The 14,683-nt window shown below is 36.1% G+C and overlaps 1 protein-coding gene across 4 annotated transcripts in view; it reads left to right on the forward strand.

The window, feature by feature from the left end:
- LOC128983917 (LIM domain only protein 3-like) overlaps positions 1-2,055 on the forward strand; it is a 73,799-nt gene extending 71,744 nt beyond the window's left edge. For 3 of the 4 annotated variants that reach the window (XM_054403182.1, XM_054403181.1, XM_054403183.1), the window contains one exon: positions 191-2,055. In XM_054403182.1, coding sequence (XP_054259157.1) covers positions 191-283 — 93 coding nt within the window. In that variant the 3' untranslated portion in view covers positions 284-2,055. The remainder of the gene's footprint in view (positions 1-190) is intronic. The other variant, XM_054403186.1, reaches the window with a different exon arrangement.
- The last annotated feature ends 12,628 nt before the right edge of the window (positions 2,056-14,683 follow it).

The raw sequence follows: 14,683 nt of genomic DNA on the forward strand, positions 1-14,683 counted from the left end.
GCATATTATGATTCTCTGATCTCTGTTACAGCCAGGGAGAGACTATGTAGCCGGCATTTTATGATTCTATGATCTCTGTTACAGCCAGGGACAGACCATGTATCCAGCATATTATGATTCTCTGATCTCTGTTACAGCCAGGGAGAGACCATATAGCCAGCATATTCTCATTCTCTGATGTATGTTACAGCCAGGGAGAGACCATATAGCCAGCGCTGTGCCGCGGGAAGACGGGTCCAGCGGCTACGGCAGTCCAGACTCTGATACCCTCGAAACTCAGTGAAAACTCGTGCGTCTCTTGACGGGACTTCACTCCGTCGAGGGACACGACACGAGTTTAAACAAACAACGAACTCATAAGCTACACTAGTTGTTACATCTGACTTTTCAGTTTTTGTTATTTACCCATTAGAATGTACGATATTATGTTTGACATACTTTTTGGTGTTACGTTTTGATTGTTATAAACATCGTAAAATAAATACAAAGTATAGTATTTTTTTCCAAATTCATTGAATGTTTCGATGGAAAAATATGTCTTTAATAATTTGTGTTGGACGTACACAAATCATGAATTGAATCTGTTTACAATATTATGCTAACGATTCTAGATGGTAAAAAATAAGGAATATTGTATATTTATAATTAAACTGCAAAGGGTGTTTTGCTTTTTATTTAAAGTAAATAGTTTCTTGCTACATATAATTTTGCGTGGAAGAGATAATGCAAGAAAACTTTGTGACCTCTGCATTTTGATTTTACTTGAAAACCTTAATTTGTTACTAAAACCAACACAACTATGGATTTGAATGACATCTTATTTATTAGCATATTTATTAAAACAGTCTAAAAATGGCTTATTATAACAAATTTCGAAAATATGTCTGCAATATATACGATTAAATTATAGTATTCTGTTAGGATTTTTACCTTTTTCAAATCAAGAATTATGGAAGACAAACGCAGATTTTATCATATCAAAAGCTAGTCATCAATTTATTATAAATGGATGTAGATAATTTAAAAAATACTTATATTTTACTAACCGATTTTGCTCTGAACCCCTATATTATTTTCATTTGTTCATTTACTGTATTTAAATCACGAACGTTATTGTAACGCCAAATGTATTTGACTTCTTCAGCTTTGTAAATATGCTTAGCCTGTAAGTTAATTGTAAATTGTGTAATATGTAAATTGTCATTTTTGTATAAAATGTTAATGTAGTTTTATGTAAATACAAAACAATAGAAATATCTTCCATAGCAATGTAGACAAATGTAAATTTTACTATTTTAGATAATGTAAATTGTTAAATAAAAGTTACCACTTTTTGGATTCTTTTGTATGTACTAAATGTGTTGAAAATTAAAAAGAGTATTGTAATTTTACACTAACTCTTCTTTGCTGTTGTATACAATTGTTTTCTTTCTTGAACAACATTAGATAGTGTTATTGTCATATTTATAAACACTCCAGAACCAAGAGAATAACTTAGTAACAAACAAAATCAGAGTTTAAAATGTATCGTAATAAATCAAAAATAACTTTAACGGTATACGTTTTGATTTATATTTATATTAAAAACCTGGCATGCAAATAAATGGCGCTTGAAATCTGATTGTAGCAGAAGAAATACGATTTGATACGTTATAATCTAAGAACAAATATTTAAAAGGAAAAAGTATTTTAAGTTTATTACAACTATTAATCTACAAAACAATTCTATAGTTACTATTTTTCTCCCCAACATAGCCTTCAAATGCACTAATTATATTATGTATATTTGTTCATTTCATTTAATATTCTATTAATGTGATATACTGTAAATCAAGCTATTATTTTATCACAATCGTTTGTTATGTTTAAATATCGATAAAACAAAACGTTTTATGTATTATTGTTTTCAAGAATACTTTCAAACCAATGCCTAGTCTTACTTGATGCCAAAATGTTAGGTCTAGGATAGTTTTAAGTCTCAGTTAAATTTATGAGTTATAATTGACCATTGTTTGACAAATGTTAATGTATACGAATACAAGTTTCTAAGAAAAAGTTTGATCGTTTTATTATCCATTGAGAATACTTATACCATAGAATAAACATACTCCTCATAGATTTGCCATCGCTATGGATCACCTGATGTTATTCTGGTTTTTTTTCGCCTGGTTTATGTAGATAATGTTTTGTTGTTAACTGTGTGTTTCTATTTAAATGTCCATTGTATAGTCTGAAATATTTAAACTGCTAAACTTCATCAAAATATCCATAAAAAAGCAAACTACAACATTTATTCTCCTCAAGAACAACATGGGAATTTTAAATGTACAGTTTACTTTTATTTTCTCCGAACCCTTTAATCCTACAACACCGCTTGGATACATAAAACTATTCGTTTTTTAAAGCTTTACACGGTGGTTTTAATCAGAGTTGAGAATTTGGATGTTTAAGGGTAAAATTTAGAAAACAAATTTGGAAAATTGTAAACAATTTTACATAAATAAACATGAGAACGAATATTTTTGGCCTCTGTTGGTGCCAAAAAGAAGAATTAAATCGGTCTCGGGTCTACGTCTTGAAATCAATATGATTTTTTAAGCAGGCAAAGTTAGGGCCACATGGCACCTCCATACACTTACACCTGTGGACAGAAATTAAACAAAGAATACTAAAAATGAGGTCTTACAACGCCACCTACGGTACTAGTTTATAAGTAATAGTTTCTTCCTTATTAGAAAATTTGCATAAAGACACAATAATATTTAATTTTTTCTGTGAATCCCAGCTAGCCTAAAAAAAAGCGAAAACAGTTTTTTGAGCCTCTTTATAATATCAACTTAAAGGAGTGTATTCATGGTTATCTGTACCAATTCTAGCTCTCCACACCTCATTGAATCATTGATACCATTGAATACCATTTAACTAAAAAAAGATAAGAAATTGGGTCTTTATGAGAAAATTGCCTGACCCAAGAGAAGCTTTTCAATTACAAGTTTGAATGAGTTTTCTCCCCAGGTTAGATCCGAGTTTTCCAAGTGGTGTTAAAGCTGTTAATAATTTAACTCTATAAAAATTACATAAACAAACAATTTTAAGACTAAACTGTAAGAGGTTTTCATAAATACAATTGTTTTATTTCCATACACTCTGTTGATAAGATTGGGACATATTTATTGAAAACGATTTCTTGTGCAACCTATTTACGAGTGCGGTCCCAAAGTAAGTTCTACTTAATCTACCTAACACTTTCGCAACATCCTATACAACATTCTACAAATACACTACATAATAACTTCTTGATCAGCATCGTACGTGTTATGAAATTACCTGAAAGTAAAAAAAAAAAGCCACATGACAGTTGTAATACTATATTTACACTAATACTGTGGACTCACAAGACGGTAAGTACATCTAAAGATGGTAATTGGTGATCGATTTCGATTGGACACTCCAATCATTAACAGACCCTAATCATCAACTGATCAAGAGCCTATTAGAAAAACGTCTGATTCGAGTGTCCAGTCGAAATCGATCTCCACTTACAATCTTTTGTTATGCTTTCATGTATTTATGTAATTTTTTGTACTTTCAGATAAATTACTTGTACAATTTATAGTTTAGTGTTTACTTGGTTAGGACGATACGTTTTGTATTATGACAAGCTCTGCCAGAACAAGTAAATATACAAATACAAAATAATGAATGAGTTACATAAAATAACAGTTTTTATTCAGTAAATAATGGTTTAGTAAATACTTAAACCTAAAGGAGCTACAACTTAAAGTTATTTTCAAAAAATTAACAGGCAATACATTCTAACCAGTGTGAGTATTTTTGAAAGTAATATTGAGTTTAGAAAGAAAACCAACCACATTTAGGGTAACTATTTTAAATAATGAAATCTGTATTATACCATAAGGTCTATTATTAATGTATTTTTTATGCAATTGTATAAATTTAAACTCATTAACTCTGCATTATTTTAGATTGTTCACAACGTAATCAATTTTTGAACCATTAAAACTGGTACTTAATCTCGGTAAAATCATGTACACACACTTGAGAATTTGCCATTACTTAGATTGTACTCTTAAATACCTTTTTAATTTACATGAAGTATCAGCTAGATGCCGCAATATTTCCATTGCTTCCATTCTCAACTGCAACAACGATTTAAATACCTAGTTAGAGAATGTAGATTAAATAGATAAATTGCATCATTTGTTTGTTTAAACAGGTGAGTTGCTTGCCAAGTAATTATAGTAGATTGTATATACATAAACAATTGTTGACTCAGGCTGTAGCTTCTTAAGCATTAGTATTTGATTTACAGAAGTCTTGTAATGTATTTGAGTTTGAAATAGATTTTTTTTGCAAGTAAACCTACACATCTCATGCTATTATTAATTTTGAAGCCTGAGGCCTGCAAGTGCGCTAGTGTTAACTATATATTCTACTCTTATTTTAGGCTATATTTTACATACTTTGCTTTTATACCTTTAGTTATAATGCATCAGACCAAGCAATTGTTCATAACAGATCGTTTATAGAGCGTTTTCGTTAGATAAAAAATTGTTTTAAAATCAGTTAAATGACAGGAAACAAATAGGAGAAAACAAAATACCCTCTACGAAAATCAAACAGAATCAACCTTAAAACTATATTAAGCTGAAACATAAGGATGATAAAAATAAACTAGCAACCTGTGTCACTTCGGGACTTAAAAATCCGCGACATATTTTATATATAGTTGATAAGGGTGATAACGATTATGTCTCATCATATCACTGTTATTAGCATTGCGTGCGTGATATCTTCGAGGAATCTCAGAAACATTAGAAATACTAATGATAGAAACATACAATGAAAATAAAAAAAAACAAGTCATTTTCTTCTTTAGATTTTACACTAATTACATAACAATATTTTACTTGAATTATTTCCTAAAACACCAATAACACGTACTATGAAAACACAAACCCTCTCACAACCCAATATCTAACGTAAATAATTCTCTTCTTTACATTAAGTAAAAAAATAATGTTACAATATTTTACTTAAATTCACTGAAACATCACCAACTACAGACTACCCCATTTTCGTATGGATGTAAACAAAATCGTATCATGGCCATATGTTTTGATATTTTACAAACAAGTGTAAACTTGAAAAAGTTCAGAGGTTTGACAACAGAATTCAGCACATACTAATAAATTTCAAAAGCCTTAAGGTCGAAGGACTTTCACATCAGCTAAAGGCACATCTAGATGATTAGAACTTTAAATTGATACCCAATATGCATATAAAAATAAATATTTAAGGGTCGATTTGCTTCACACAAAAGAATTCTTTTAATAATATAGATGAGAGTGTGATTACTCTACATCATATGGGGTCGTACCAAACATAATTGCTAAATAATAATTAATCTCACTTTAACTAAGCATGCATGGGACATTTGATCTATAATTCGTGGTCACAGTGAAAGAGCTATTAATTTGTAGAGGAACAAATAAAATACTTCTGAGTGCTCTAATGTTTTAGTTGCTTCTTTATATTTTTTAAAGCCAGTTTAATGCCTTTGATAAGTAAATTAGGATGAGAAAGAATGTAAATCTAACAACTCAATGTAACTATAGCAAACTAAATAAGTTAGATTAATGTACAAAAGATAATAATCATGCAAATTATAATTAAATCAAAATTGGATTGGCATGACATAACAATTCTATCTTTGTATGGTATTTTAAAGTTTTTTGGGGTATTATTTTTTATCATTTAAGATTACGTTCTTTAAGTAAGCTAAAGACCGTTTATTTTAGATTTGTTGGCCTACCTTTGTGGGCATGGCAAAATGAGAAGAAATTATTTAACAGCTCTTATCAGTCATATTGTGATTAATTGTAAAGTTAATTTAACTATTTGATGACTTATAGTTTTTTAATCACTTGAAAGCACTTCTCCATGATTGTAAGGTTATGCAAAAGCACGTAATACAAATATAGTCAGTATTGGCGAGACTTCACACCAGACTTGTGCATAGATATTAACAACAGCTTGTAATAAACGAAATTATTTCAGATATTATCCAATTTTAATTAATGTTATTTGTTTTGTTGTACATTGATGGTTGGATTTAATTATTATGATGGTTAATTAAATGAATACCCACAACGTTGGTATTATAGATCAGAACTAAATTAATTATCAATTACGATTCATTTTCCTTAAATAATTAGTAACTTTAACAACAGTGTTAGTAGTTTTGCATTTCATTAATTACATTTAGTTCTTCTTTTTCAAACGGTTAATGTCAAACGGTTAATGTATTTATATTTTAAAACTATATATTAGGGTAAGTTACACATTCATATAAGTTATCACATAAACAAAGGTTATCTTATGTAATTTTTTTTTATAAAGTCATTCGTTCATTTCTAAAAACTACCTACCTACATCGTTTAAGTGACGACCTTGAATACGTTCACATTCCTCAACTCACTTGAAAAAACCGTCGAATACTCGTTCCAGCATTTCTTGAGGAATCGCTTCAACTTCCTCGGCGATTCTTCGCTTCAGTTCGAGCAAATTTCTGGCACGACTTTGTAAAACCTTGAACTTAGCCCTATAGAAATATATCACAGACAGAGAAATCTGATCATTGAGCTGGCCAGGGCATGTTAGAATCTTGAAATCAAACGACCTTCAAATGACCTTCTGAGTGCTATCATGGGGCTATCGGCTGTGTGTGTAGTGGCTCCATCCTACTGAAAGTAGAGGTGTGTCGATTTCCAACTCCTCCATATGTGGAATAAAAAAAGTTATTTAACATGACCACGTGTCGATCTGAAATCACGGTTACTGTGTTCCCACCATTATTTTCAATGAAGTAGGGTACAAAAATGCTCTCGGTCGAAACTGCGTGCCACAGACTGTCACTTTAGGTCTGTGTAAAGGCTTAGGATGATGATCTTTAGGATTATCAGCACTCCGGTATCGCATATTATGTTTATTGACGTGGTCAGTAAGGTAAAAATGTGATTCGTCAGACATTGTTAACAGGTCCGACAAATTTGGCACTTGATTTTTGACTGTCAGTATTTCATCACAGAACATTACTCTTCGATTGTAGTCTGGTGGTTTAGGTTCTTGCACAACTTGAATCTTGTAAGGATGGAATTGAAGATCTTGATGCAAAATTCTTCGCAGAGATCTGTTGGAAATCTGAAGTGCCAACGCTGGTTTCCTGGCGGACCTCTTTGGACTTCGGGTTACAGCGATTCGCACTCTTTCCACATTGGCTGGTGTACGTACAGTCTTGCGGCTTCCACCAGTTTTTTTTATGTTGACGCTGTACTTCTTAATAATTTTACCCAGTTACACGTTGAAATGTGTTCTAAACAATCTCTGACTTTTATCAAAAGAATCACTATTCTTAAAAAAAGTTTCCGCAGCAAAAGCACAATGTTCAGGACTCCAAAGTGCCATGTTTACTAAAATGACATAGTGTAATTGTGATTATAAGAACAGCTGATCATTCATTGTTGCAACAATAAACATGCTACAGCTAAAACAAATTGTGGAAAGGAGTCGTAAGGTAAGGAGAAGGGCGGTCGTAGCGAAAGGTGATGTAAGGCGGCGGAAGGAGACGTAGGGTAAGGGGATAGGAAAAAAGTGTCTTGAAAAAACTGGCTCGGTACACTCACCACTTTATTCACGAAGAGATATAAAATAATTAAGAACAACTAAAACGATTTATTTTTTTAAACAAAAACAAAATGTTCTTTCTAACAAAACTACAAACTTGTAAAATTGTCTGTTCTAAAAAAGAGAATAACAAACGTAAAAAATCACAACCTTGGATCACAAGGTAATTAAATGGAACAAGGTGATACAAAATACCTTACCACTTTAAAACATATTTTTTTACATCTAAATACTTCTATCAATTTGACTTTACGAAAACAAAACTAAAAGTCACAGACTTTTCATTTACAAAACAAGGAACATTTAAGAAAAACCTAATACTACAAGTACCCTATAAATATCCAGTCTTTTCGTTTCATCAGTCTAATAAATTCCATGAGCCGTCATTAAAAAACGTCAATTTATCATTTCTGTAGGGAGTCCCAGTCGAACTCGGGGTTCCTTACGAGAGCTTGCATCTTCCTTCTTTGTATCTTCCTTTTCTTTTTCCGGATACATTTCCCGTTGGCAAAAACTCTCTGCCTGAGGGTTCGGTCTCTCTTACGGGTTGCTGGCGTGTGGAGGGGAAATGTGGGGCGAACGTATTCCCATCCACGCTACCAGTTCGAACACAGAGGACGGTCTTGAGGGTGATTGTGGGAAGAGGCCTTCATCCATTTCTTCGTCCAAAAGAACCTGGTTCATTTCTTTAATTAGAAGGTCGTGTGATACGGCGATTTCTGACACAGGGCTTAAAACAATTTCCAAAAAATGGGTAGCCAATAACGACTCGACAGTTTCTTCCTCAATCAAAAACATACCTTCTCTGTTGCTGCCTACCATTGGAGACTTCTGGGTACTAGATCTTTTCACCCACTTGTCGTACAGTAGTCCTTTTGCTATTGGCTTCTTAGCTAGCTATTATAACTTAGTTGTTGGTTATTTTTCCTTTGTGGGGGCTTTATTATGTTCATTCCCATCCATTTAATTTTTCTCTTAAAAATTTCAGGTAATTCTCGGGTCATGTTTTGGAGGGGTTTTAAGCTTTGCTCCCTCATCAACAGGTTGGCGAACAGACAGACGAAAACGGTACAATCGTGGATATTTTTCTGATATGGACGTTAGTTTTTTCAAAATTTTAAATTCATTTTCTGTACTTTTTGAGCCTATTTTAATTTATAAAGGCATTCTGCACATCTACAGGAAAATATCTTTCCATCAGTATCCGTAGATTTTCCCTGCGATGCACAAGAGCTGAGAAAAAAGGTTTGAAAGAAACATGCTTGCCTATTAATATATAGACACTTTGAATAAATTGTATATATTGTATATGAATCTCTGAATTGTTACCATAATAAATAGGTGACAGTGTTTACCCACCGTTATACTTAGTACAGACGGGTTGTTTTACGTTGTGTTTGTTGAGTCAAGAATGACAGCTGTTCAAAGGTTCATTGAATTAGCATTGCTATTATACGCTACCTCCATAAAGGGACGACCACGATCATTCGGAAGAAAATCATTAACGAAAGCCTAGGTCGATATGCACATCAAATTGAAGGTCTTAAATAGTAGAACTCAATACCGCAAATATTTCAGCAATGAATTGTAATATTTCTTAATAGAATGCAAGTCCAATAATAATCCAATAATAAAGACTGCAGTGGTAGTCTCGTACTCAGACTTCTAACGAAAGCTTGCATCTTCCTTCTTTGTATCTTCCTTTTCTTTTTCCGGATGAATTTCCCGTTGACAAAAACTCTCTGCCTTGAGGGTTCGGTCTCTCTTACGGGTTGCTGGCGTGTGTTCCCGGTTGCGGTCCAAATGTCTTTTCTTGAATCCTCCATGATGGTAGTTTCGGGTTTGGCCTTTCCAAGAAGACGGGGGGATTTTATGGTTCCTCAGGCGTTGATCCCTTCAAAAAGATGGGGCCATCTAAAGCTGCCGGGGCGCTTTCAAATCTCACTGGAGGGGAAATGTGGGGCGAACGTATTCCCATCCGAGCTACCAGTTCGGACACAGAGGACGGTGGTTTGAGGGTGGTTGGGGGAAGAGGCCTTCATCCATTTCTTCGTCCACGAGAAACTGGTTCATTTCTTCCATTAGAAGGTCGGGTGATACGGCGATTTCTGATACAGGGCTTAAAACAATAAAAAAAAAATAGTACAAATAACATCTCGACGGTTTCTTCCTCAACCAAAAACATCCCTTCTCTGTTGCTGCCTACCATTGGAGACTTCTGGGTACTACTTCTATTTCTGGGTACCTCATCAACAGGTCGGCGAACAGGCAGACGAAATCGGTACAATCGTGGATATTTTCCTGTTATGGACAAGTGACCAGCATGTTCAAAGTAGCCCAAGATCTTTGTAAACTTTCCCTTTTCCACCGTCTTGTGTCTTTCTCGAGAAACTCTTTTACTTGCTCCATCCTCCGGTTATGCTGTAGTCCAAATGTGTCGAACGACACTATGTCGTGTCGCTGTAGCTACGCAACTATCAGGGCCCAATGCACGTTTCCTACATCCACATGTATTGGGAAAAACAAAATATCCTTGATCATCGGATTTTCTTTTACCCATGACGCTACACCCTCATATCCCGCATTATCTCGGTCCCACCGCAAGACGTTGGGAAAGACATCACTTTCTTTTTGGAATAATTCTCTTGGCCACGTCGCTGAAGGAGGTGGAAGAAGTGGTTGATGACTCCATCAATGTCCCGTCCCTCTACGAAAGTTTCCAAATCTGAATTGGTTAGTGGTACCATTCTGTATGTCCAAAAGAAGTGTCTACCTGAAAATAAAAGAAAATATAAATTTACAGTACGATTTTTTTCTTTTACACCATAAACTTTACTAGTTTTCTTTTGTTGTTTGGTGCTAGAGCAGGGAGAGAAAATGGTTGTATGGGTTATGAGAGGTATGGTTTGAGGTATTTTACATGGGCTAATGGTTCGTCCTATGTCACACTTGAGATGAAAAATATTTACCCCTAAGCCTTTTATAATGGTGTAGGGGCAATCTTCGGAGCTAATTTTGCAGCGAAACCTTTCGATGCGTCGGAAAGGTCGTGACGTCGGCACACCCTGTTGTCCTACTTTCAATGTATTTGGTCTTCTTCTTAAATTGTAGTACTTTGCTTGTCTCCTGTAGGCTTATCTCAGATTTCACCTTACGTACTCATTGATGTCTTGGAAACGTTCGATGCGCTTATCAAACAGTCTAGACGGGGGTACCTCTTTTCCTTTAACGATTTGTACTCTAAGTAACGAATTTGGTAACCTCAATTATCTTCCGAAGTTCAGGAAAGCCGGACTGTAATCCACCTGAAAAGACTGCCAAACCTGTCTTTTCGTTTCATCAGTCTAAGAAATTCCATGAGCCGTATTAAAAAAAAACACCAATTTATAATTTCTGTAGGTAGTCCCAGTCGAATTTGGGGTTCCTAACGAGAGCTTGTATCTTCCGTCAATTTTTTCGCACTTCCTCAGGCGTTGATCTCCCCAAAAAGATGGGGCCATCTAAAGCTGCCGGGGCGCTTTCAAATCTCACTGGAGGGGAAAAGTGGAACAACGTATTCCCATCCGCGCTACCATTTCGGACACAGAGTACGGTCTTGAGGGTGGTTGGGGAAGAGACCCTCATCCATTTCTTCGTCCACGAGAAACTGGTTCATTTCTTCCCTTAGAAGGTCGGGTAATACGGCGATTTCTGATACAGGGCTTAAAACAGTTTCCAAAAAATGGGTAGCGAATAACGACCCGACAGTTTCTTCCTCAACCAAAAACATCCCTTCTCTGATGCTGCCTACCATTAGAGACTTCTGGGTACTAGATCTTTTCTCCCACTTGTCGTACAATGGTCCCTTTGCTATTGGCTTCTTAGCTACGACTCGTTATTGGTTCTTTTTCTTTTGTGGGGGCTTTATTATGTTCATCCCCATCCATTTAATTTTTCTCTTTAGGATTTCACGTAATCCTCGGGTCATGTTCTGGAGGGTTGTAAGCTTTGCTCCCTCATCAACAGGTCGGCAAACGGGCAGACGAAAACGGTACAATCGTGGATATTATCCTGCCATGGACAAGTGACCAGCTTGTTCAAAGTAGCCCAAGATCTTTCTGAACTTTTTTATTGAACCTTTTTCGCCTTACTATCAGGGCCCAATGCACGTTTCCTACATCCACATGTATTGGGAAAAACAAAATATCCGTAATCATCGGATTTTCTATCACCCATGACGCTACACACTCATACCCCGTATTACCTCGGTCCCACCGCACAAAGAAATGGGTTGGGAAAGACATAACTTTCTTTTTGGCATAATTCTCTTGGCCACGTAGCTGAAGAAGGTGGAAGAAGTGGTTGATGACTCCATCAATGTCCCGTCCCACTACGAAAGTTTCCAAATCTGAATTGGTCAGTGGTTCCATTCTGTGTTTCTAAAAGAAGTGACAACCTGAAAATAAAAGAAAATATAAATTTACAATACTAAATTTTTCTTTTCACCATAAAATCTACTAGTTTTCTTTTGTTGTTTGGTGCTAGAGCAGGGAGAGAAAAAGGTAAATGGGTTATGAGAGGTAGGTATGGTATTAGGTATTTTACATGGGCTCGTATGGTGTGTCCACTGTCAGACTTGAGGTAAAAAATATTTACCTCTAAGCCTTTTATAATAGTGTAGGGGCCGTCAAACTTTGGAACTAATTTTGCAGCGAAACCTTTCGATGCGTCGGAAAGGCCATGACGTCGGCACATACCCTGTTGTCCTACTTTCAATGTATTTGGTCTCCTTAAATTGTAGTAATTTGCTTGTCTCCTGTAGGCTTATCTCAGATTTCACCTTACTCAGATTCGCTCATTCGCTCAGATTTGCCTTGACTCAGATTTCGCCTTACGTACTCATTGATGTTCTGGAAACGTTCGATGCGCTCATCAAACAGTCTAGACGGGGGTACCTCTTCTCCTTTAACGAATTGTACTCGAAGTAACGAATTGGGTAACCTTAATTATCTACCGAAGTTCAGGAAAGCCGGACTGTAATCCACCTGAAAAGACTGCCAAACCTGCCTTTTCGTTTCATCAGTCTAAGAAATTCCATGAGCCGTATTTAAAAAATGTCAATTTATAATTTCCGTAGGGAGTCCCAGTTGAACTTGGGGTTCCTAACGAGAGCTTGTATCTTCCGTCAATTTTTTCGCACTTCCTCAGGCGTTGATATCTCCAAAAAGATGGGGCCATCTAAAGCTGCCGGGGCGCTTTCACACCTCACTGGAGGGGAAATGTGGGGCGAACGTATTATCATCCGCGCTGTCATTTCGGACACTTGTCTCCTGTAGGGTTATCTCAGATTTCACCTTACGTACTCATTGATGTCTTGGAAACGTTCGATGCGCTCATCAAACAGTCTAGACGGGGGTACCTCTTTTCCTTTAACGATTTGTACTCTAAGTAACGAATTGGGTAACCTCAATTATCTTCCGAAGTTCAGGAAAGCCGGACTGTTCATCAGTCTAAGAAATTCCATGAGCCGTATTTAAAAAACACCAATTTATAATTTCTGTAGGGAGTCCCAGTCAAATTTGGGGTTCCTAACGAGAGCTTGTATCTTCCGTCAATTTTTTCGCACTTCCTCAGGCGTTGATATCCCCAAAAAGATGGGGCCATCTAAAGCTGCCGGGGCGCTTTCAAATCTCACTGGAGGGGAAATGTGGGGCAACGTATTCCCATCCGCGCTACCATTTCGGACACAGAGTACGGTCTTGAGGGTGGTTGGGGAAGAGACCTTCATCCATTTCTTCGTCCACGAGAAACTGGTTCATTTCTTCCCTTAGAAGGTCGGGTAATACGGCGATTTCTGATACAGGGCTTAAAACAGTTTCCAAAAAATGGGTAGCGAATAACGACTCGACGGTTTCTTCCAGAACCAAAAACATCCCTTCTCTGTTGCTGCCTTCCATTGGAGACTTTGGGTACTAGACCTTTTCACCCACTTGTGTCGTACAGTGGTCCATTTGCTATTGGCTTCTTAGCTACGACTCGTTGTTGGTTATTTTTCTTTGTGGGGGCTGTATTATGTTCATCCCCATCCATTTAATTTTTTCTCTTTAGGATTAGGATTTCACGTAATTCTCGGGAAGTCATGTTCTGTAGGGTTTTCAAACTTTGCTCCCTCATCAATAGGTCGACGAACAGGCAGACGAAAACGGTACAATCGTGGATATTTTTCTTTTGTGGGGCTCTATTATGTTAATCCCCATCCATTTAATTTTTCTCTTTAGGATTTCACTTAATTCTCGGGAATTCATGTTGTGTAGGGTTTTTAAGTTTTGCTCCCTTATCAACAGGTCGGCCAACAGGCAGACGAAAACGGTACTATCGTGGATATTTTTCTGCTATGGACAAGTGACCAGCATGTTCAAAATAGCCCAAGATCTTTCTGAACTTTTCCTTTTTCGCCTTCTTGTGTCTTTCTCGAGAAACTCTTTTACCTGCTCCATCCTCCGGTCATGCTGTAGTCCAAGTGAGTCGAATGACAATGTTGTTGTGCTATGTCCGCGTAACTATCAGGGCCCAATGCAGGTTTCCTACATCCACATGTATTGGGAAAACAAAATATACTTGATCATCGGATTTTTTATCACCCATGTCGCTACACCCTCGTACCCCGCATTATCTCGGTCCCACCGCACAAAGAAGTGGGTTGGGAAAGACATAACTTTCTTTTTGGCATAATTCTCTTGGCCACGTTGCTGAAGAAGGTGGAAGAAGTGGTTGATGACTCCATCAATGTCCCGTCCCTCTACGAAAGTTTCCAAATCTGAATTGGTCAGTGGTTCCATTCTGTGTATCCAAAAGAAGTGACTACCTGAAAATAAAAGAAAAATATAAATTTACGCGAGATTTTTCTTTTCACCATAAAATCTACTAGTTTTCTTTTGTTGTTTGGTGCTAGAGCAGGGAGAGAAAAAGGTAAATAGGTAAGTATGGTATTAGGTCT

Source organism: Macrosteles quadrilineatus, unplaced genomic scaffold, assembly GCF_028750875.1.
Source record: "Macrosteles quadrilineatus isolate MER2022 unplaced genomic scaffold, UCM_ALF_1.0 Scaffold_2__2_contigs__length_208266976, whole genome shotgun sequence".
Classification (NCBI taxonomy): Eukaryota; Metazoa; Arthropoda; class Insecta; order Hemiptera; family Cicadellidae; genus Macrosteles; species Macrosteles quadrilineatus.